Raw genomic sequence first — 24380 nt, 5'->3', positions numbered from 1 at the left:
GGCATTGATAAGAGAATCAAAGTAATAAAAAGATAAAGTAAAAATATAATATTAGTATAAATGAAAAAATTGTCACAAAATAATTGTACAAATATTACTTCTCTAAAATGATTGGGTAGGCGTGTTCAAGGGTGGGGTTGGGACACTTTTGATCAAACACACTATTTGATTCAATTAAATTTTATTGGCTTAACTTGGATTAAAACTTTATATTTTTTCCCTCCGGTAAAAAAAACTTCGTATTAATCTCATTAATCATGATATTCGATGTTAGAATGTCCCTTTAATTAATGGAATTTTTCTTCTTCTGAGGCTCAACAAATTCTTCAATTGTCAATTTCTTTATCTCAATTACAAGATGAATTGGTGTTGGGTGCTTCACAATCAGCTATTTTTCCTATTAAGAGTTCATACAATTTCTTAAAGACAATGCGTGAAGTAGAGATCTCCTATAGCTCAATGTAGGACATTAATTGATCACAAAGTGTGAAAAACATTATGGAAATTAAAAAGTATTCCAAGACACATCCAACTTTCTTGGAGGATTCTACAATGCAAAACTACCGGTAAAAAATGATCTTTTTAAAAAGGAATAAATAGTGATCCACTGTGTGTTTTTTGTGGGCAACAAAATGAAACAATTTCACACCTCTTTATGGAGTCTCATTGGTCAAAGTAGATATGATTTGCTTTCTCTTTACGTGTGGTATTTAATTCAGATGATTCTAGGTATGTAACTTTTCAGGAGTGGTTGGAGAAAAATAATATTAATGCTGATGAGGATGTAATTCAAGTTTTGGCCTTGTGTTATGAAATATAGTGTGCTAGAAATAAGAAATAATTTTAAGGGGATTGATGTTGATATGGATGCCATGTTCAAAATGCACAAAGATCTTTTGTGAATTTTAAGATGGTGTTGTTGGAGACACTAAATGGAGGTCCAATTTGGCCAATATCATATATTCATTGAACACCTCCTTTTACCGGGTTCATAAGGTTAATGTTGATGATGCATGTCCGATAGAGGGGGTAAGTGGGGTATTGGTGTTGAAGAGATAATGAAGGTGTTGTCGCTGCCGCTAGTTGTTGACAAATCTTTTCATTACCAGGTTCATAGGTTGCAAAAGCTTTAGCTATGCAGAAGAGTTTGAAATTTGTGAAAGATCACGTCTTTTATGGAACTTATAGCAAAATCAGATGCTTCTAACATGGTTTTGGCGTTGAATGCTCATCAACAATCTCCCTCCTCTGTCGCCTCTATTATTGGAAATTGTATTAATTTCAATGTTTGCTTTCATAGTTTAAATTGTTTGCATGTTAGGCATGAAGCCAACCAAGCTGAACATTATTTAGCTAAATATGTTCTCCATAAGGTAGATTGCATGTGGATTGAAGAGAGTTCAACTTGTATTTATGCAGTCTTGACATTAATTTATTGCAATAATTTTGTTAATACAATTGTCTTTAACATAAATAAAAAAATATCTAATGATCAGTAGATTAGGTTGGACCGGATCATCACATTCATAATACATTATCTTTCTTTTAATTTAAAAATAAAATAAAATAAAATAACATTCTATTTCATAAAATTTCTAACACTTGACTGAATTCTTAAATTTAAAATTTTAACATTTTAAATAAATTGAAACACTTTTAGATAAAAAAAAACAAAATCTTAAGTTTTTTTTACATATGCATGGATCCAATCAAAACATGTAAAAAAATATTTGTGAAATTATTTTGGGAACTACTAAACCAACTCAAGATATGAGATGCGCATTCGAAGATTAGATGTGTTGAAGTTTCACGCTTTGAGCAAAAGTCAAAACTAAATAGAATATAGCACCCTCTCCACGAGTTTCTCATTAGTTTGGAATGCTTGAAATGATTCCATATTGATTACCTTGGCATTTAAGTCAAATGCAATAGCGACTTGCCAATTAAGAAAAAGATGGACTAATTGCTTGACCCTTTTGAGGGAAATGGACTAAGCATGCGTTTGACCTGACGACTATTTGGACGCTCCCGCATGTTTAGTGAAAAGCTTGAATATCCAGCTTCAGCAAATCATGGTAAAATGGACATTGGAACGCAAGAATCTTTGTTTCAACGCGAACCAAACATGCCATAAGAAGTCATTGCCGCGATAAATAATGATTCATTTTGTCTAAAGGACTCAAGTTTGATCCTTTGGGCAACTGTAAACACGACTAAGTTATATTTTAATCAAGTTGCGTCTATGTTTTTGGAAAACAAAAATAACAACTTTTTACGAAAATTTGTGAAACTAGAGTATCAAACTCGCAATCAAAAGGTGGTATCTAACATAAAGTACCATTGTCTAGTGTACATTGGATTGATTTTTTTTTTTGTTGTTTTATCATTATAATAACAATACCGAATAAAAAAAAATTAATATCAATCATCATCTTTGACCTCTAGTTGGGGGTACTTTGACCTATTTCAAACATGTGAAACCCAAATGAAATCCGACGATTTCAGATCAATTTTAACATTGAAAACGATAATCAATTACCAAGAAGCATCATATATATCGTTTTCAACACGTTTATAATATTAATTTCGATTAAAAGGGTAGAAAACAACATACCCATAAATTAAAATTTCCAAAAGAAACTTGGAAATGAGATTTAGCAAAGCCAAATTGACTATAAGTTAAAATGATCAATAGTATTTAAATAAATAAAAGTCAATTGAATAAAATGAATTGAACTCTCTTGAAAATTGTGATTGGTTTTTTTTTGTCAGGATTTGAACCCTAGACCTTGCATATTTTATGCATTGTCTATACCAATTAATTTAAGCTCACAAAGACAAATTTTAATTGTGTCTGACATAACCATATAAAACCGATTTATGGGTTAAAGATTGTCCCCGATTAAAAACAAATAATCTTTATTTGTCATTTCAGCTTACAAAACAAAACAATTCTAGACGGAAAACTTAAAATCTAAAGTTCAAATTTAGAGTTAATTTATTAAGGTAAAAATAAATCAAAATCCGCAAAATAGTCAATATTATTTTTTCAGCTTAATCAAAAGTCATAAACTCAAATTAGGCTATAAAAATGCGTCAGTTTAAAATCTCATCACTCATCATCATTCTTCAATTTCATGCTTTTGTGTTCAATTAAAGAATGGAGTGCGCGGCGAAGGGAAGCGGAACACGGTGCAGCGCCGTCGCAACGACACTGTGTGCACGATGCGAAGCCGTTGCTTATTGCTCACTCTCTCACCGAGTTTGTTTCAATTTCTCATCACTCATTCAATTTCATGCTTTTGTTTATGTTATTATTGCGTAAATCAATTTCAACTAGTTTCAATTAACATACCTTCTTCTTCTTTTGTTCGTTAGATTGCGCATTGGAATCATCACAAACACGAGTGTGATAGATTACAGCAACAAATGGAGAGTGTAGAAGAACTCAATGATTTTCCTTTCACTTCCTCTCATGAAGCCACATTTCAGGTTATTATCACTGTTCTTCTTCTTAGTTAATAACACTCATTATGAGAAATATTAATAAGGCTATGTTTGGCAAATAGAGTTAAGCTTCTAGCTTATACTAGATATAATTACCAAAATATATTGGCAACCTTTTTTCTTTTGAGCTTTTAGGCCGTGTTTGGATAAACAACTTAATTCACAACTTATAGCGCTTATCATGTAAGTGCTTATATTAACTTGTTTCTATAACAGAAATAATATAAAATCAAATTGTTTTTATGTAAACTATAAGTTGTTTTTAATAGTCTCTTTAAACGTGGATCAGTTGGTAGGGATATTGTAGTATGCAGATGCCGGAGTTCGATACATTAGAGTACTTGACAAAAAAAATGTTTTTATAAGTTATACTAGAGAGGTTATTTATATAAGGGGAAAATAGCTTATCCACAAGCAATGTTGTCATAAGCTGTTTTCATAAGCTCTCTCAAAGACTCTCACAAGCATTGTTGTCAGAAACCTGATCAGAATCGTGAAAACCCACGATTTTGCGATTTCACTCACCTACCGATCTGGATCTTGAATAGAAACCTGAGTTGAGTAAAATCCCATGCGAAATTGCATGGAAAGATGAAATCATGCGATTCCATACTATTCTAACGATCCTGACTTTGAGTCGTTTATGTTTAAGATTTGAGATTTGATTGTTTTACATTTTGTTTAAGATTTTTAACTTTGACTACTTTTTATATAATATATATTTAGTATTATTTTTGTTTAGGTAAGATCCTTAAATCTTGGTTGCGATTTTATGTTTTATGATCTTGCTCTCCCCTTTCATCGTACAAAATTAATTGAGTGAAATCCTTTGATCTTGATTGTGATTTTATGTTTTACGATCTTGCTATCCCCTTTTGATTTGATACAAGATCTCGATTCTGACAACCTTGCTCACAAGGCACAAGTACTGAAGCTAGGAGATAAGCTCAAATAAGACAATCCAAACAGACCCTCAATATTTTTTCACTAGCATTTTTTTTAATGCCACTTACCAGCTAGTTCAACGTTTGATCATGTCGAACCCTTCAAATTCAATTTGCTATCCGCTATTTGGTATTTTATCCACTATTGATGCGTATCCACTATTACCAGATTTGTGCAAAACAAGAAACTAGGTGTTCATTTTTGACGAAGAGAGGCCTTCATCGAGTGGGAATATGGATGCTTGAATGCCATTGTGAAACATCATCTGCTTCATTTGATCTTTTAAGGTTTCCTCTAATTTCCTTCGTATTCTTAAACTTGGATTTAATCTAATTTCTATTTTGAGTGACAAATTCTAGTTTGTGTTGAAGAATATTTCAGTAAATAAGCCATAATCACACACACCAATTGATTGTTATAAACTTACAACGTTTTTGAGTTTGATTATAATTTTAGAGCAAGCTTCATGTTTATGATTTTACTTCTGCAGGTCAAACAATTGCTGGAACCTTCCAAGTGTTTTGTGCCCATGTCGCGGTAATTTTATGCTTCAAGATTCTTCTTGTTCAACTTCTGATTCCTCTTTTTGTTATCAAATTAGAGTGAAACTGAACATATTATAAAATTTCAGGTCCCGACTCTCTGGTATCAGAGCAGTTGTGTAGTTGGAGAGACTACTATAACTGGAGGGGCATCCCACTAGACTCACCTATTGCTTTGCTTCTTCACTGGGTATGGTTGTGTACTTTTTTGTTGCAGCCACATTTATGTCGTCCATTGTTGTCATTGACAGTGTTACAGCGTAGGGGGTTTTGGTGAATCCACTATGAAAACCATGACACTGTCGGCTATTTCACATAACAGATTTTTGCCTGCAACACCCTATGCTAAACTGCTAATTCACAAAGCGGACTTTTGGCGTTCTGCTATTTTCCGCAATCTGCTATTGATGAAACTGTTGTCATCACCGTTTGCTTATATTCAACTGTGGTGATGTGTAGTTAGCTTGTTTAGTTTGTATATGCAGTTAGGTTATAGGTTATAAGAAAGGGATCGGGGCCTTGAGTTTACCCTCCTCACACTTCACCAAAATAAGAAGTCTACCACCTTGTGAATTATAGGTTTCCATTGACTAGTACTACTATCTTTGGAAATAATTTGCTACTAAATTTCTGCTGTGATTGCATTGGGTTATTATAATGAATGTCTTTTTAAAATTATTATATATTTGTCTGTATTTCAGCCACTTACAATATATCATGCTGCTCAACTTGTTGGAATTACAACCTTGAATCTCGACGTCAGTGATAAGTTGTACATACATTACCTTGGTAAATGACCGCCTTCAAGTTCTCTGTAATCATTGTAATTTTTCTTTTATTCTCTTAAATTATGTGTAAGACTAGGTACGGGGTCCTGAACTCTGAAGTGATTAACTAGTAATTAAAATATTTTAGTCATCATCTATCTATCATTACCTATGAAGCACGTACACCTTTGGGATTGGGCTTGTCTCCGTGTTCAACATGCGTCGATGTCTGACACACTTTGGTGTTTGACATCCGTATGACACGTGCTCGGCAACTCAGACAAGTGTCCCGAAAAAACTTTTTCTTTGCTTTGACACATGTTAACCCTTCTCAGACACATACACATCTACAAACGTTAAGAATGTGTTGAAGCAATGATGATCAATTAGGGGGTTCAAGACATTATATTTGATTACATAATTTCTAGCTTTTGGTGGTAGATGGATGAATGAAGGTGGAAGACTATCATAGTTCGTTTATTTTTTTGTTTTTTTGTAATGAAATAAATTGCTCAATTGATGCACATTAGGTTTTGATTCTCAATTTAGATATTTTCTTAATAATCTTCATATTTAATTTAAATATAAAAAATAAATCTATATTGGTGTTGGTGTCCTATACTTTTGAGATTAGAAGTGACGTGTCTGTGTCGTGGTTGCTGTCCGTGTCAGAGTCCATGCTTCGTACTATATAAAATCTGTTGAACTATCCCCGGTGTCAAGCTGTTGTAATACCTTTTCTTGCCCAATAACACTTCTGCAGTTTTTTTGGGCAAAATTAAGTTCTTTTAATAACTGTGCTACCAATGTTATTTGTGATTTTCTTCCCTAAAACATGGTTTGCACTTTTCATGTAGTTTTGATCGGGCTACTGTTTATTTTTACACATGAAATTATGAACAGTATAGAGTTTTTTTTATTTAGGTGAATTTTCAAAGAAGCTTATCATAAAAACATGCTACCATGTGAATTTGTTATTCAATTGCAATCTTTAAGAAGGAGAAAATGGAAGTAGTTGTTTTACTTTAAGAAAGTTGGTAATTAGATGTGTTACACTATTATTGGTCTATAAAAAGGAGAAAACAGAGGTATCTTAGTCTAGTAGTTGCGTTACATTCAGATGGTTCTACTTTTGCTCTTTAATGAAGGCCTGTATTTACACGTTTTATGCAAAGTTAGAACTTTCTTATTTTTTTATGCCATGTGGTATGTAGGACGTAGGTATAAGTATAACACAGTTTATTGATGGGCTGTGTCAAAAATCCTTAGAGGAGCTATTATGTATGTTTTGACCAAAACTTTAGTAGTGGAATTAAATGATTTATCATCAATCAACAACATGAAAATCCTGGCTTTGATAGTTCTCTCTCTCCATTTCCCTCCCTCCCCGTTAAAAATGAAGTTTTTGCTGTTGTCTATGCATATTTAAAGGTTTGTATTTGAAATTCCTCAAGCTACTCTAGATTAGTTATGAAACTCTTTTCTTCTGTCATCTTTATCTGCTATTTTTTTAAAAGGTCATCTTTATCTGTACATTTAATGTATCAAAAGTAACACATCTACTTTATAAATTGTTTTGTTTACTGAGGTTTGTGTGTTGTGTGTGTTAATAACAAATTATATTTTATGCTTTCACTCACATGGCTTTGGCTTATTGAAATTCTACATGAAAGGACCTGAGAAGGAGCTGCTACAACTTGCTGTGTTTGGAGAATTACTTGCCCTCTTCCCTGGTGTACATATTCATATAGATCTTGTTGGACCTGCAATTCATTCTCAAAGGTCAGATGCATTGCTCATTAGTAATTATTCTGTCATCTGATGCTGGTCACTACTTGGTCTAATTATATATCCGTCTTTCCTCCCCGTAAACAGGGATGGTGAAAAGATCGGCATTTCCAAGTATCCTTGTTGCAATGAAGCCAACTGTGTGTGCAAACTAGTGACTGAAAATGTCAGTATAACCTCTGCATTGACATTGCAGCTTTGGCGAGGATTTTATCATGACAGATACAAAGATATTGTTAAGGTATCCCATTGTTACTTCTAAAAAGAACCGATGTGCTAATTTTATTATTACATGTTCTTACCATATTACTGTCATTCAAGCTAATCTTGCTTGTTTTGATTTTAAGTGTCTGATTCTCTGAAATCAATAATTTATCTTATCTAATGTTTCACTTTCAGGATTCCTTTCCTCACCTAATTATTGCTCCAAATGGCGGCATTGCTGCCTATTCCAGTTGGTTACCAAGTATTGTATGTGTCCCATCTTTTGTTTATCCTATGCGGCACGCTTACACAATTTCCTTATGTTTCCTTTGTTTGCATGATCAAATTTTCAGGAGTTAATTGGAAAGATTGATGTCCCTGCAGTTTTTACTGATTATTGTGAAGAAGCTTGTCATCTTGCAGCAAGTTGCATAAAGACTGTAACTGGACGCCCTCTTAGATTACCTGTAAGCTTCTAATTCGATCTATGCTATCTTGTAATGAGAAAGGATTCTTTTGATGATTTACTATGAATTTTGATGATCCTTTGTACCCACTACTCATATGTAGGTTCAATTAAATCCTTTCAGGCAGCCTATTGCCGTGGAAGACAGCGTGTTGTTGCTTCCATGCTACTCTAATTGCTTTCTTTTTGGTATATAATTGCCAATAGGACTTCACTTCATAAGATAGCTCGTATATGATTCTTACGGTTGGCTCTTTTTGAAAGCTTCGTGTTAGAAATGAAGCAAACAATTGCTTCAATCAAAATCGAAAATAGGAAAGATAAATGCAAGCTATGTTTTACTTAATCAAGAGAAGTAGAGAACTTTTTCCCCCTAATATCGGGTCAAGTTGGATAACGACTGAGGTTGGAAAACAGAGATTTAATGTTGGACTTCTATAATGCCTCTTTTTTCTTAAGTTACTATTATCACTATGAGCTTGTCTCTATTGGTTTTTCAGGGAAAATAATTGTATTATTTTTCTTCCGACATACACACGTCTTTTTTTAATGATTGTATAAAATCTCTAAATAAGAATCTCTTTTGATATTTTATATCCTTTTCTTGGTTTCAAGATATTCCTCGAGTCTTTTTTATTTTTCATGAGCGAAGTAATGAAGATGCTCTCATCAATTGTTTCCTATCTATGCATCTCAGATTTATTATACTTGTAAAAAATCGAAATTCTAAAATTTTATTGGCAGTGTGTTGGTTTTTGTATTCACGAAGATTGAAGATTGCTTGCTTGTGTGTATTATTGAATAAATTCAGAATAATTGTTCCTTCTCAAATGTAAAGAGGACAAATTATTTTTTGATAAAGTTAAATTCTCTCTTGAACCATAAGTTGCTTCTTTGTTGGTTGAGGAATCCTAGAACCATTATATTATTATTCCATTCCAATTTAGTCTTCTTCCATTCATTGTTTAGGGTTCTTGAACTACATTACTTTACTCTTGGGAAAGCTTATTAGCATCTCTTATTCATTCAAAAGCTGTTGTATATTGTTGCTTTCTGAGGCCCTGGTAAGTATTTCGAACTATTTTTGCTATTTATTTTTCTCTTGCATTTTTGTAGCATAACAAAACCAATTTTAGTATTTAATAGATAAATTTAAATTGAATTTTATTATCCTATTTATGTACAAGCCTCTTCATCTTATATTATTACTCTATTTAGTCCTGTTTCTATTTACATGAAATCGTATCTTGTCCGATTTAGCTTTTAAGAGCTTTTCTTTTGAGGGTATGGTTTCTAGTGATTTTATTTCTCAAGTGTCTTACATTTGATTTATTTAATAAAAGTCGTAAATATGTAGAGTCATATATAAGTGAATCATCAACAATTTTCTCACAATCATCTTCCCTTTCCGTTGCACAAATCACATACACCTTTGCCATAGAGTATGTTTCTTTTTTTCTTACCCAGACACCTTGTGAGAGGGAAGCATTTTATCAAACATTCCAATAATGGAACCAATTAATGGGGTTCTTCTCAAAAAGGGAGGCCAGCGTGGTTTTTATAGATCTTTGGATGCTTTAACTTTTATATAACAAAATCCAATAAATTGCTAGTCATGTTTTAGTAACCAAAACAATTATTGTCAGCAAGATTCATCGAGATACAAAAAACCCAAATCAATGTGTTGTGATTTGTGAAAACAATGTGTCTTGAGCATGACCATGGAACATTCAATTTACGCATCATGCTGGATGATTTGAGGAGACGAGTTCGATGCGGCAGCCGGTTCGATGACTTGAAACGAAGATGGGTTCTGCTGGTTTGTGTAAAATGATTGAAAAGAGGAGCATGTGATGATCATTTAATCCCTGCCCTTCATTTTAATCATACGGTTGACATGTCTTCCTCTCACTCTCATATAAGGTCACTCTTTCTCACTAGATATGCCCAGGTTCTTTCCGGCCACATCAAAAGGTTGGAAGAAAGGGTTGATTTATTAATTGCATCATGAGGGAGGGAGGGAGAGAGGATTAAATAAATTACCATAACACCCATTAAGTTTTGCAACTTTTAAAAAGAAAAAAGAAAAGTTGGGCTATTTTTATTTTTTTGGTAATAAAAGTGTGAGCTTTTTATTCAAATATAAATGGTACACATAGCTAATACACACCTAATTTTTGAACGAGTGTGTATTACATTCCCCATTTCTAATATAAAAATGTTCGAGTACAATTAACCCCTAAACTAAAGAAATCAGTAAAGAAAATAAATTAGAGTACAGAAACATCACGGACAGTAAGAGTCTTGTGTGTTGACACCTTAAAACTACTATCTAGTGCTTGTAATTGATAAAATAGATCTTGTATGATCTGTTAGACCGCATAAATATACGTTTGATATAAATATATTTGAATAATTAATAATATGACATATGTTTAAATATATTACTCCCTCCGTCCCATTTTAAATGAGTCTTTAGTTCATTTCACACTTATTAAGAAAAAATGTACTCCCTCCGTCCATATATGTAAACCCCCTTTGCATTTTCACTTTTCTTAAGAAAAGTTGTCAGTGTAATTAATGTGTCTGTTTTGTGTGTTAATATTATCAAATTGTCCTTTGTTTGTATGTGTATTAAATTTGGCCTTTCAAATTTCAAGACAAGTTAGCAGTATTAATTAAAAGTATGTTTAGGAAAAATAATAATAAATGCATCTAGTAATTTGAAAAAGAGTTTATATTTAGGGACAAAAATAAAGTCAAACGGATGCTTAGATATAGGGACGGAGGGAGTATAAGTGAAAGAGAGAGAAAAATGAGTTTAAGTGTCCTTATTAACTATTGATGCATTCTTCTTTATCATAAATGCAAAGTAGAATATATTGAATTGAGAGTGGTGAAAGTAATATTAATTAGTGTTATAATTGAAAAAAGTAATTAATATTGTATTGAAAAGTGAAATAAGTCAATTTTTCTGAAACAATATTTTTTTGCAAATAGCTCAGTTATTATGGGATGAAGGGAGTAATAACAATGTAATATCTCAATCAAATGAAACTCTATTTTATATTTAATATGACATTTTAAAGAATCATAATATATATGAAATCATATTTCAATTCTAGTTATAATAATCTATTTAATTGTGAGAAAAATTAATGTAGACTAATACGTTTAAATTATTTAAAAGGTTGAGAAATTTATAAATTAATCCAAAATATTAAATATAATAAAATAATAGTTTCATATTTACTTAAGTTGATTGATCTATTAGGTTTAAAAGACTTTTTTAATGGCCTAACAATTTTAGTTAAATATAAGCTTTTAATTATTATTTTTAGTCTTTTCCATTTTAAAACAAGTCTGGTATGAGCTGGGTGTGACGTAAGCTAGACCTTGGGCCTTTGTGACTCCCCCCCTAATCTTATTCCCACCACTAATTCTACCTCCACTTCCAACATTAACACTACTAACATATACTAACATTTTGTAAAATAATAAATACACTAACATGGTCATATTTGTTATTTAAAAAAAGACAACATAGGTGTTCCACTCCATAACGTACAATGGGACCTTCCCGGCCACCCAAACAAACACTTATTGCTGTTCAACCTTCCCATCAACCATGTTGGCTTAATTATAGTTTCGATCCCCCTATTTTCATTATTTTGCGAAAATAGTTCTCTTATTTTAGAATTTGATAGTTTTGATCTTTCCTTCAAATATCTGGTCTAAAAATATTAGTTCTCATTTGAATTACTTTCATTATATAATTATACTTTTACCCTACCCCCAAAACTTAAAATTTATAATAATGGCTCAACAAATTTGAAGAATGAGAATTTTTAGTTACTCTATCTAAACATTGGCAATTTATAGTTCTGGTTTTACCTATATGCATTCTGATAGCCCTAGTAAGATGTCTAATAAACTATTTTTCATTTAGAAACGATTTTATTTTAGGTATAGGAAGATGGATTGCCTTACTGAATTGGGAAAAGAAGCTGTCACAAAATTGGGACAATTGGTTGTGGAGTTATCCATGAAGCATTTTAAATATTTGACACAACACAAAAAAATTACAATCAATCTGGAGGAGGAGCTCAAGAACTTAAAAATGATGAAACAAGCATTGCAAACAAAGGTGGACAATGAAAGAAGGAAGGGACATGAAATTGAACCCATCGTGCAAAAATGGCTATCTGATGTGACAATTATTGAAAATGAGTGGCAAAAATGGATCTCTAATGAAAATAATGTTAACAAGAAGAAGAAATGTTTTGGTGGACAATGTTCAGATATAGCATTTAATTACTCATTGGGAAAGCAAGCAACTAAAAGGATAGAATATATTACAAGCCTGAAGGAGGAAAAAAACAAATTTAAAGATATATCTTACCCTAAAGCTTCATTAACACTTGGATCTACCTTCACAAAAGATGTCAAGAGCCTATTGTCTAGAGAAAAAATTATAACAGAGGTCATAGAGAAGCTCAAGGATGATCAAGTCAAAATGATTAGCATTTGTGGGATGGGCGGAGTAGGAAAAACCACACTGGTGAAAGAAGTCATCAAAACAATAGAAAAAAACAATCTATTTGATGAAGTTGTGATGGCAGTGGTTTCTCAAGATGTAAATTATGAGAAGATCCAAATTCAAATTGCTGATACTTTGGGCATGGAATTTAAAAAGGACAGCTTGCTAGGAAGAGCAATGGAACTACTTGAGAGACTGAGTAAAGGTAAAAGAGTCTTAATAGTTCTAGACGATGTGTGGGATATTCTTGATTTTGAGCGTATTGGACTTCAAGAACGTGATAAATATTGCAAAATATTGTTCACATCACGGGATCAAAAAGTGTGCCAAAATATGGGATGCAGAGTGAATTTTCAAGTCCCTGTATTGTCGGAGGATGAAGCTTGGAGCCTATTTCAAGAAATGGCAGGAGATGTTGTAAACAAACATGATATCAATCCAATAGCAAGAGAGGTTGCAAAGGCATGTGGTGGCTTGCCCCTTGCAATTGTGACAGTTGGAAGAGCACTAAGCATTGAAGGGAAGTCTGCATGGGAAGACACACTTAAACAATTAAGAAATTTTCAATCATCTTCCTCGTCAGATGTTGAAAAATTTGTCCACCCTCGCATTGAGCTTAGTTTAAAGTTTTTGGGAAACAAAGAATACAAGCTATTCCTTATGCTTTGTGGATTGTTTCCTGAAGACTTTGATATTCCTATTGAATGTTTGTTGCATCATGCAGTGGGTTTGGGAATGTTCAAACACATTACTGCATCATGGGAAGCAAGAGACCAAGTGCATACATTGGTAGATAATCTAAAGAGAAAGTTTTTGTTGCTGGAAAGTAATGTGCGAGGATGTGTAAAGATGCATGATATTGTGCGAAATGTTGTTATATCATTTTTATTTAAAAGTGAAGAACATAAATTTATGGTGCAATACAACTTTAAGAGTTTAAAAGAAGAGAAATTGAATGACATCAAAGCAATATCACTTATCTTGGATGATTCAAACAAGTTAGAAAGTGGCTTAGAGTGTCCGACACTTAAACTTTTTCAAGTAAGGTCAAAAAGCAAGGAACCAATCTCTTGGCCCGAACTTTTCTTCCAAGGAATGTGTGCTCTTAAAGTTTTATCTATGCAAAATTTGTGCATTCCTAAACTCTCGTCTCTATCCCAAGCCCCATTCAATCTCCACACATTGAAAGTAGAACATTGTGATGTTGGAGATATATCTATAATTGGTAAGAAACTTTTACTTCTAGAAGTCCTAAGTTTGTCACATTCCAATGTTAAAGAACTCCCAATTGAAATAGGAGATTTGGGCAGTCTAAGATTATTGGATTTGACAGGTTGCAATGATCTGAATTTCATTTCTGATAATGTCTTGATTAGACTGTTTCGGTTGGAAGAACTTTACTTTAGGATGTACAATTTTCCTTGGAATAAAAATGAAGTTGCGATCAACGAGCTGAAAAAGATATCTCATCAGCTAAAGGTTGTTGAGATGAAATTTAGAGGTACTGAAATTTTACTCAAGGATTTGGTCTTCAACAACTTACAGAAGTTTTGGGTTTATGTGGATCGATACTCTAATTTTCAAAGATCTTCATATTTGGAGTCAAATTTATTGCAAGTTAGTTCTATAGGTTATCAATATATAAATAGCATATTGATGATCTCACAAGTGATTAAGAAATGTGAAATCCTTGCAATAAAAAAAGTGAAAGACTTGAAAAATATTATAAGCCACTTATTAAGTGATTACTCAATTCCATACTTGAAAGATTTAAGGGTTGTCTCATGCCCTAATTTGGAGTATCTCATAGATTGCACTGTTCATTGCAATGGCTTCCCACAAATTCAGTCATTGTCTTTAAAAAAACTTGAGAATTTCAAACAGATATGCTACTCCTCTGATCACCATGAAGTCAAAAGATTGATGAATGAGTTCTCATATTTGGTGAAAATGGAATTAACAGGTCTCCCAAGCTTTATTGGCTTTGACAATGCAATTGAATTTAATGAGCTCAATGAAGTAAGTAAATTTTTTTTTTTTTGTTATGCTTATTATTTATTCATTTTCCTAATTTTATACCGAGAGACGTTGAATTTTTTTCTAGTAAGTTATATATTGGCTAATTAATATCAACTATATTTTTTACACATTTTTCAGGAATTTAGTGTTGGCAAATTGTTTCCATCTGATTGGATGAAAAAGTTTCCAAAGTTGGAAACAATATTATTAAAAAATTGCATTTCCTTAAATGTGGTGTTTGATTTGAATGGAGACTTGAATTCTAGTGGGCAAGCATTAGATTTTCTGTTTCCTCAACTAACAAAAATTGAGATATCCAACCTAAAAAATCTATCATACGTGTGGGGCATTGTTCCAAACCCTGTCCAAGGCTTTCAAAATTTGAGATTCCTGACAATCTCAAATTGCAAATCTTTAACACATGTATTTACTTCTGTTATTGTAAGAGCAGTCACAAATCTTGAGAGATTGGAAGTAAGTTCTTGTAAGTTGATTGAGAATATAGTGACCTCAAATAGATGTGAAGAAGAGTATGACAATAAAGGACATGTGAAAACTATTGGTTTCAATAAACTTTGTTATTTATCACTTTCAAGACTTCCAAAGCTTGTGAGTATTTGTTCAGAATTACTTTGGTTAGAATATCCATCCTTGAAGCAATTTGATGTTGTGCATTGTCCTATGTTGGAGATCTCTTTCTTACCAACACATATTGGTGCTAAACGAGACAACCTCGATGTCACGTATTCTGCAAACTCAAAAGATGTTAGTTTTCACAGTTTAAAAGAAAACAATTCAAGGTCTTCTAATCGGTCTGTTAGCTGTATTCCATTTATACCCAAATTTATTCAACAAGGAACCACAAGTAAGAGAAATAGTAAGGTATGAAATCTCATTTTATATATTTTCCACAATTGTAGCCATATTCTTCTATATATATAACTTGAAGACGTAGAATGACTCCATTCAATAGAAACACCATTTTACATAAAACTAATAAAATTACCCACAATAATTTTGAGAAGTATTCTGTTTAATGATATATTTTATGTGTTTGCAGGAAGCATTGGTCACACGAGCTACAAGAGAAAAGGGGGAAGACATGATACACTCTTTTCCTTTACTAGAATCTCTTCACTTAATATATCTGCCAAATCTTGTGAGACTTTGCTCTTTTGGAACATACGAATCTTGGGATAAACAACAATTCATGGTGGGTATCAAAATTATTTGTCACCATATACATTTGATAATGTTTTCTTGAACATGTGGATCGAAAGTTCTACATAAAAGTTAAATAAAGGTTTATATAGGTCCTAAACTATTTGAGAAATTTTAAATAGATGCTTAAACTAAAAAAAAAAAAAAAAAGGTAATAAGGTCCTTGAACTAATATATTTTTTTGTAATTACGTCCTTCCATTACATGCTGACTAATGATTGACTAACAGTTGCGTGATGAAGGTGTAATAGAAGGACCTAATTAAAATAATAATAATATTAATTCAAGGATCTGATTACAAAAAAATTTATTTCAAGAAATTATATAAAAAATTTCAAATAGTTTAGTACCTACAAAATAACTAAACCTTAAAAAAGCTCATAGTTGTTATTTTAGTACTTTGCTTTGGTATATAACATAAATGAGTGGAGAATGAAAGATATATGTAGTACTTCAACATTGGCAAATTGATTTTTTATTTTTATAATATGATTCTGTAGAATGGTGGATTTGTGGAAGATCATGTAAGCTCAAGATGTCACCCACTCATAGATGATGCCTTGTTTCCAAACTTAACTTCTTTGCTCATAGAAACATGTAACAAAGTCAACATATTGTTCTCTCATTCAATCATGTGTAGTCTTGAGCATCTTCAAAAGCTCGAAGTACGACAATGTGAAAACATGGAGGAAATAATATCTAATCAAGAAGAAATAGATGCAACTAATAATAAAATTATGCTCCCTGCATTGCAACATCTACTTCTTAAAAAGTTACCCAGCCTTAAGGCCTTTTTCCAAGGTCACCATAATCTTGATTTTCCATCATTGGAAAAAGTGGATATTGAAGATTGTCCCAATATGGAATTGTTTTCAAGAGGTGATTCTTATACACCTAATCTTGAGGATCTCACCATAAAGATTGAATCACTCAGCAGCAATTATATGCAGAAGGAAGACATAAACTCCGTAATACGGGGGTTCAAATCATTTGTAAGTCTCATCTTTCATGATGATCTATATATGTTCATTAATTAAGGTAATACTTCTTGAAAACACACTAGTGAATGTTTTGCAGGTAGCGTCACAAGGATTCGTGATGTTGAACTGGACCAAACTACATAATGAAGGATATTTGATTAAGAACTCTAAAACAAACATCAAAGCATTTCATAAATTGTCGGTGCTTGTGCCGTACAATGAGATACAAATGCTTCAAAATGTGAAGGAACTGACCGTAAGTAATTGTGATTCACTAAATGAGGTGTTTGGATCAGGAGGAGGAGCAGATGCAAAAAAGATAGATCACATTTCCACCACACACTATCAGCTGCAAAATATGAAATTGGATAATTTACCCAAACTGAGTTGCATATGGAAACACAATATTATGGCGGTTGCAAGCTTCCAGAAGATAACAAATATTGATGTTTTACATTGCCATAATTTGAAGAGTTTGCTTTCCCATTCAATGGCAAGAAGCCTTGTTCAACTTAAAAAACTAACAGTTGGTTATTGTGACATGATGGAAGAGATAATTACAAAGGACGACCGGAATAGTGAAGGACGAAACAAAGTCAAGATTTTATTTCCTAAATTGGAGGAATTGATCCTTGGTCCCCTTCCTAACTTGGAATGTGTTTGTTCGGGAGATTATGACTATGATGTCCCAATGTGCGATGTAGTAGAGGACAAAGAAATCAATAATAATAAGATTCAGATTTCATTTCCAGAATTAAAGAAGTTAATATTTTATCATGTGCCAAAGCTCAAGTGTTTTTGTTTGGGAGCGTACGACTACAATATCATGACGTCGTCAACTGAAGAGTGTCCAAATATGGCAACATTTCCCTATGGAAATGTTATTGTAAGGGCACCCAACCTTCATATTGTTATGTGGGACTGGAGTAAGATTGTGCGTACTCTTGAAGACCTTAATTTGACAATATATTATTTTCAAAATTCAAAGAAATACAAGGTACACACACATGAGGTCTACCAACTCAATCATAGTTTTTGAATATAAACTTTATCACATAAAATGCATGCAAATTTTTGTGTTGTGTGCAGGCAGAGATCCAAAAATTAGAGACATTTAGAGATATCAATGAAGAGCTTGTTGCCTACATCAGAAGAGTAACAAAGATCGACATTAAAAAGTGTCACAAGCTGTTGAGTTGCATCCCAGCGAACAAGATGCACTTATTCTCACATATGCAGATTCTCAATGTGCGAGAATGTGGGGGCTTAGAAGAGATATTTGAATCAAATGATAGAAGTATGAAATATGATGAATTATTGTCTATATACTTGTTTTCTCTGCCTAAACTGAAGCACATTTGGAAAAATCATGTTCAGATATTAAGATTTCAGGAATTGATGGAAATATACATTGAAAAGTGTGATGAACTGAGCTGTGTGTTCTGGGATGTTTCCATGACCACGAGCCTTCCAAATTTACTATACCTTTCAGTGTGTGATTGCGGAAAAATGCAGGAGATAATCGGGAATAGTAGTAATTCAAATCCTATTAATTGTGTAATAGAACAGCAACAGAGGGCTAAGATCATATTCCCAAAATTGTTTGAAATTAGACTACAGAAGCTTCCCAACCTTAAATGTTTCTCTCAGAGCTCTTTCCCTTCCTATGTTGAACTGCCAAGCTGTTATTTAATCATAATTGAAGACTGCCATGAGATGAAGACTTTTTGGTTCAATGGAACCTTGTACACACCAAATCTTTGGTCTTTATTTGTGGAGAATACCAAATTTGACATAGATGAAGATGTGAACGAGGCGATACTACAACACAACAAATGCTTTGAACGTTGATTTGAGGTATGAATAATTTTTTTTTGTTTTTGTGCTAACCCTCCGGTTCTCGGGGGGAGGAGGCCTGGTAATGAGAGTTATGAATTATTATTACCGTCTTTACCACTTTCTCCCTCTTAGGCATGACAACAAAACCCATACTCGCGGTTACCCGCCCGAACCAAATCCAATTTGACGGGTTTTTCCCGTTTTGACTAGGTTTGGCTATGTGTATGGGTTTTCTCCGATTTCAAAACACGGGTATGGGACGGGTAACGGGTATATAGGTACCCACCCGAACCCATACCCATACCCGTCCCAAATGTAAAAAATTACTTTATGTTGATATGTCATGTTATTTTATTTGATAATTGTCATATTAATGAAAACTACCATTGATATTTGAAGGATCAATTAAATAATTACGTCTAACAAATGTTAAAGTGAACATATTGGTGGATAATGTATTACAACGTTGCTCTTGGGGATGCAAAAAAAACTTCTATTTTTTATTAAAAAAAATTATTCGATGCGGGGATGGGGCAGGGATACCCGAACCCGTCGGGGACGGGGATGAGATTCAATTTCTCATCCCCGTTAGGTATGGGTAGGGTAACAGGTAAGTATATGAGAATCGGTTATGGGGATGGGGAAGGTAAAACCCGTCCCCACCCCGCCCCATTGCCATGCCTACTCCCTTTGCATGTCTTCTTACTTACCTTATAAGAATTGTATATTTTAGTAAAAGATGTCTCCTTCTGAAATAACTAGTTCAATTCATATACTTGAACTTAAAAGTGAATATTTTTTGTAGCATATTTAGGTGCTAAAGCGTGATGTGGGTTTGAAAGGAAAGATGTTATTCAAGAAGAGAGCATTGTAAGGTACATTACATATGTCATTGATTAGTTTTATTTTGTGATAAATTTGATGCTATTTGTGCCACCAAACAAGCCCAGTTTAAATCTTTTGAAATCTTCCAAAAAAATGTTTTAAGGGATTTGAAAATTGCCTTCTTCGATTTTTAAAGGTTTTTTTTGGTGGTGGTCGGGGTTTGAACCCTAGACCTTGCATATATTATGCATTGTCCCTACCAACTGAGCTAAGCTCACGAGGACGATTTTGAAAGGTTTAGGCTCAAGAGTTCTTACATCCAGAGGGTGCCATGATTTTAAATTTGTGTTGCCTAGTATTTTCATAGTCAGACATAATAACTCCACCAAGCTTGAGTTCGACCTAGAATCATTTTGTACCATTTGCAGAGCATCTTTCTGAATCCATGTGTATATAGTGAGCTTTTTGATTCAGAGCCGGCCCAATAATCTTCAAAAATAAGTTAGACCAAAAATAAGTTTTGGCATATGAGGCCTTTTTTATCTGCATATGAGGCCTTTTCGCATATAAAATTTAATGAAAAATAATATTTTTGCTTGTAGGCCTAAAGCGAGGGCTTTAGTGGCCTTATCCTTCGGCCGACCAGTTTTTGTGACCTTCAATCCCTAGACATAATTTATATTTTTCAAAAGTTGGTGCAGTACTACTAGAACAAAGTACTAACTTCATTGGAAACTTCATTGTTATGTCATTAAATATGTACTCCTTAAAGAGTTCCGCTACTACTTATGGTTCTTAAGGAGTGCCTCAGAGACACTCGTTAGCATTTCCCTTTAATTATTTATTCTCTCTTCATAAAACATGTATTAGTCCCATCTGGTTTATTTAAAGTATATCAATAAACATGCTAAAAAAACTCATCAAGTAGCTACATAACTCATCAAAAAGCTACTGATCCAAATTATCTAACTCAATCAATAATCTCTTCTGCTTAAATTATATAATGTTAACGATATTTTTTGTGAGCAATGGATATCTTTGATATTTGATCTTTCACCTGCAAGTTTGCATTGAAATATCCTTATATTGTAATTTCCATAACAGATTCTTTAATTCTAAATTCATGTATCATTATTACTAGATGTAAATTGAAAGTCTGAGAACTAGCTTTGGGAAAAGCAAGATAAAAAGTCTTTCATAGAAGCATTTCCTTTGGAGTCTTCATTCATACACCCAAAGAATGCTTTTGTCTCATCATACAAAGGCTTTGTTAGAGAAATTCAAGGGTTTTGTTTATAGAGAAATTGTTTCTTCCTACGACTGCATAGGGGAAAAAGGCATTGTTAGAGAGATTTCAATGACTGCAGTAACTGCAATAAAAATGTAATATTTAGGACAAATATTTTATGGCTACTTTATTTTGTTATGTTGTATACTACTCACAATGATGTTGTTTCCTTTCACTATGTTCGATTATCAAGGACTTCTACACAATATGACTGTGTTTTCTTCACAGTATTTTAAGTACTGCAAAGGATTCCTTTTAAAGTATATAATGATTTGAGCTTTTGTTTTGTTTTTCATAATACTTTAGGCTTACATATATGTGTGTACGTGTCTTGTTCAATAAAACAGTGGATTATATGCATTGATTCATGTCATAATACTTTCAAGGACATTGTAAGGGGTGATAATTTCATTGAAGAGCACAAATTATTATGAGATTATATATTTTTATATATAACATATTCAGCATGTGAAAAATCTTGCCTGAACACTATTGTGTCCATAAGCTTGCCTATATCATGATATTTGATAGGTCTTTTCTCTGTATTACAGTTTTGTATTTGTCAAAATTGAGTTTTTGGTTTTTGGTTTGTTCAGATCTTGTTTGTCAAAATTAAGCTTTTTTGGTTTTCTATTTACCACCTCGGCTGTCGACACTCACAAACAACATGATTCTTATATATATTATTATATCTATGGAAGCTAAGATTGAATACTTAAGCTCATCACTGCTACAAACCCAGGCAGCTCTGCTGTCAAAAGTGCCAATGGAGACATTGTTGCTAGCATTATAGAGCTAACTAACTAATGGTCAGAATTGGTAGTACTTTTGGTTTCTGAAATGTGGAGCTTTATTCGACATATTACATCGGTTAATTCGTCTTCTACTCTAAGTATCCTTGTTACATTGAAGCCAAGTGTGTGTGCAAACTAGCGACTGAAAACGTCCGTGTAACCTCTGCATTGACATTGCAGCTTTGGCGAGGATTTTATCATGATAGATACAAAGATATTGTAGAGGTATCCCATTGCCACTTCTAAAAGGAACCAACCTGCAAATAGTTAATTTAACTTAATCTTGCTTGTTTTGATTTTGACCGTCTGATTCTCTGAAATCAATAATTTATCTTATCTAATGTTCTACTTACAGGATTCCTTTCCTCACCTAGTGATTGCTCCAAATGCTGGTATTGCTGCCTATTCCATTGCACCACCATTGTCAAAGGCACCAGCAGAACGCATCGCCTGAACACCTTGACAGAAGACTTTCCAAACAAGGAGGCGGTTGAAACCTTATTGAACCTCGGCTCCGATACCTGCAACTTGTAGTGGGATTTTTAGGGATAAGGATGCTAAATATTTAGGTAGTTTTGCAGTTAATATGCATAACACCACCTCCTTTGAAGCTGAGTTTCATGACTTGATGTATGAAATTGAGATATCTTATAAGAAGAATTGAAGTAGGCTTTGGTTAAAGACCGAGTCCCAGCTTGTTACCATGGCTTTCAAAATTTTTAATATTGTTCTAAAGAATAAATTTATAAAACGTATGGACTTAATTATAAACATGTATTTTTACATTTCTCATATTTTCAGAGTGGGCAATCAGTGTGCTGATAAAATTTCCTCAATTGACCTTCATCAAAATAGTATGATTTAGATAAGTTCTACTCCTTTAGATTCTTTAAATCGTAATAGATTAGGCTTCTCTGAGTCCCAATTTTGTTGACGTTGATATGTGTTAAGAGTTATCTTCTTTGTTGTTTCAATTATTGTTTGCTCTGTACTCATTTTTCATTAAAGTAGATGTTGAAAAATGTATTTAATGAGGTAGATGTTGAGTTCTCTTGGTTTTCTGACTTGAGTTTTGGTCTAGTCCCCCAAGTGTCTTTGCATCTTTATTTTCTTTTCTTAATAATATTTCTTGAGTGTTGCAGTCGATAGGGGCAACTAAGGCTCTCTTTGGATTATTTAAAACTGACGGAGCATAGTGGGATGGAATAGAATGGAATGGAGATTCCATTCCACTATTTACATATTTCATGATGGAATGGAATAGAGTACTCATCTCATTGTTTGGAAAGTAGATCGAGAGGAATGAGTTATAACTTTTTCATTCCATTTTTGCCTTTGTTTAATATGGGTGCATTTCTTGCATCTCTGTGTGTATACCTTAGTAACGATCAACATTAGGCAAAACACTATTATGTAATTATAACATAATATATTTTATTAAGAATTTCAACACTATCCTGTTAAAAAATCAAATAAAGTTTAACACTACATAGCTTAACCCATATATAAGATGTGTTGCAAAAATATCAATCCCACATCTATTAATTTTGCTAAAAATATCAAACATTAAGTATGTTGAAATGTTGTCATAATGTAGATTGGAGGAATGAAAAATAGGAGGAGAGGGTGGTATTGGATGTAATGGTTCCATCAATGTTCCATTACATTACCTTTGTACAAAAAAACCAAACAAAGGAATGTAGCTTCATCTCACTCCATTCCATTTCATACTATCAATTCAAACAAAACCTATGGGTTGTAAACATAGTGGAAATGTCTTGTTAATTTTTTTATTTTTTTTTACTCCATTTGTTGGTAATTTTCATCCACATTCTCTTTTCTCATACCTAAAAATAAATCTACGGTTAATAGGACTTTACCTCTGTAATATAGGTCATTTTAAGTTTTTTCCCTTGTAATTTTTTTTAGATTCCGTCCTTGTAATTTAAAATTTTTTGGTTTTGGACCTTCTTGAATTTTGATTCTACAAAATCAATGATATGGCAGGGGGTAAACCGAAATTTGCTCAAATTACAGGGGGTAAAACAAAATTTACTCAAATTACAAGGGGAAAAAGTACCATAAATTTTGTACGTTGATGCCATACAGATTTTACAAGGAGCAAAACCAAAAAATCTTGACTAAACTGCACTTTTTGTCCCCTAAGTTTCAAAATGTTGCTATTTTGGTCCCTTATTAAAAAAATGGCAAAAATGTCCCTTTATGTTTATGGAAATATTCTCTTTTGACCTCTTAACATAAGGGAAATATGTTTGTTGACCCTTATCTTTACAAAAAGTTTCGATTATGGTCATTTTTTTGGGACATGTGGTGTTTTCTCAGCAATTTTGAAACGAAAGTGGCGAAAGATAAGGGTGCGAAAAAAAAGTGGCGATTATGGTCCTTTTCATTTTTTTTAATAGGGTGTCAAAATCGCAACTTTTTGAAACTTAAGGGGTGAAAAGTGCAATTTAGTCAAAAATCTTCAAATTACAAGGATAAAATCTAAAAAAAAATTAAGAGAATAAGGGAAAATAACCTATATTACAGCGCAAAACACTGTTAATCCATAAGGCAGTGTTTGGTTCTATGGAAAGATTGCAAGTGGGAAATAAAGTGAGTGGATGGATCCACTTTCTATAGTTTGGTACCACT

General features: G+C 32.9%; 2 protein-coding genes across 3 annotated transcripts; both read left to right on the top strand.

Moving 5' to 3' along the window:
• The first annotated feature begins 3059 nt into the window (after nt 1–3059).
• On the top strand, nt 3060–9412 carry LOC11409647 (zinc finger MYND domain-containing protein 15). 2 transcript variants are annotated; one of them, XM_013598291.3, is made up of 11 exons: nt 3060–3262; nt 3379–3492; nt 4621–4739; nt 4943–4989; nt 5084–5184; nt 5696–5783; nt 7435–7543; nt 7637–7790; nt 7949–8020; nt 8107–8220; nt 9189–9412. In XM_013598291.3, the coding sequence occupies exons 1-11, from the start codon at nt 3161–3163 to the stop codon at nt 9195–9197; spliced, it is 1029 nt and encodes a 342-aa protein (XP_013453745.1). In that variant the 5' UTR covers nt 3060–3160; the 3' UTR covers nt 9198–9412. The 2 variants fall into 2 exon arrangements, with proteins under 2 accessions (XP_013453745.1, XP_003613422.2); XM_003613374.4 differs by lacking the exon at nt 9189–9412 and adding an exon at nt 8324–8750 and having other exon boundaries at nt 3062–3262.
• A 1916-nt stretch (nt 9413–11328) lies between these two features.
• On the top strand, nt 11329–21221 carry LOC11412360 (uncharacterized). Its single transcript, XM_024784620.2, has 8 exons — nt 11329–14778; nt 14917–15660; nt 15839–15991; nt 16500–16991; nt 17077–17976; nt 18069–18836; nt 19624–19693; nt 20785–21221. The coding sequence occupies exons 1-6, from the start codon at nt 12196–12198 to the stop codon at nt 18828–18830; spliced, it is 5634 nt and encodes a 1877-aa protein (XP_024640388.1). The 5' UTR covers nt 11329–12195; the 3' UTR covers nt 18831–18836; nt 19624–19693; nt 20785–21221.
• The last annotated feature ends 3159 nt before the right edge of the window (nt 21222–24380 follow it).

This window comes from Medicago truncatula, chromosome 5 (assembly GCF_003473485.1).
Source record: "Medicago truncatula cultivar Jemalong A17 chromosome 5, MtrunA17r5.0-ANR, whole genome shotgun sequence".
NCBI lineage: Eukaryota > Viridiplantae > Streptophyta > Magnoliopsida > Fabales > Fabaceae > Medicago > Medicago truncatula.
This window is presented reverse-complemented; position numbering and strand designations above follow the sequence as displayed.

Coding starts and splice junctions, on each gene's coding strand:
- LOC11412360 (XM_024784620.2), top strand. CDS start 12,196: ATGGATTGCCTTACTGAATTGGGAAAAGAAGCTGTCACAAAATTGGGA. Junction 15,661..15,838: donor CAAGTAAGAGAAATAGTAAG/GTATGAAATCTC, acceptor ATGTGTTTGCAG/GAAGCATTGGTCACACGAGC. Junction 15,992..16,499: donor GGGATAAACAACAATTCATG/GTGGGTATCAAA, acceptor ATGATTCTGTAG/AATGGTGGATTTGTGGAAGA.
- LOC11409647 (XM_003613374.4), top strand. CDS start 3,161: ATGGAGTGCGCGGCGAAGGGAAGCGGAACACGGTGCAGCGCCGTCGCA. Junction 3,493..4,620: donor CTCATGAAGCCACATTTCAG/GTTATTATCACT, acceptor CACTATTACCAG/ATTTGTGCAAAACAAGAAAC. Junction 4,740..4,942: donor GCTTCATTTGATCTTTTAAG/GTTTCCTCTAAT, acceptor TTACTTCTGCAG/GTCAAACAATTGCTGGAACC.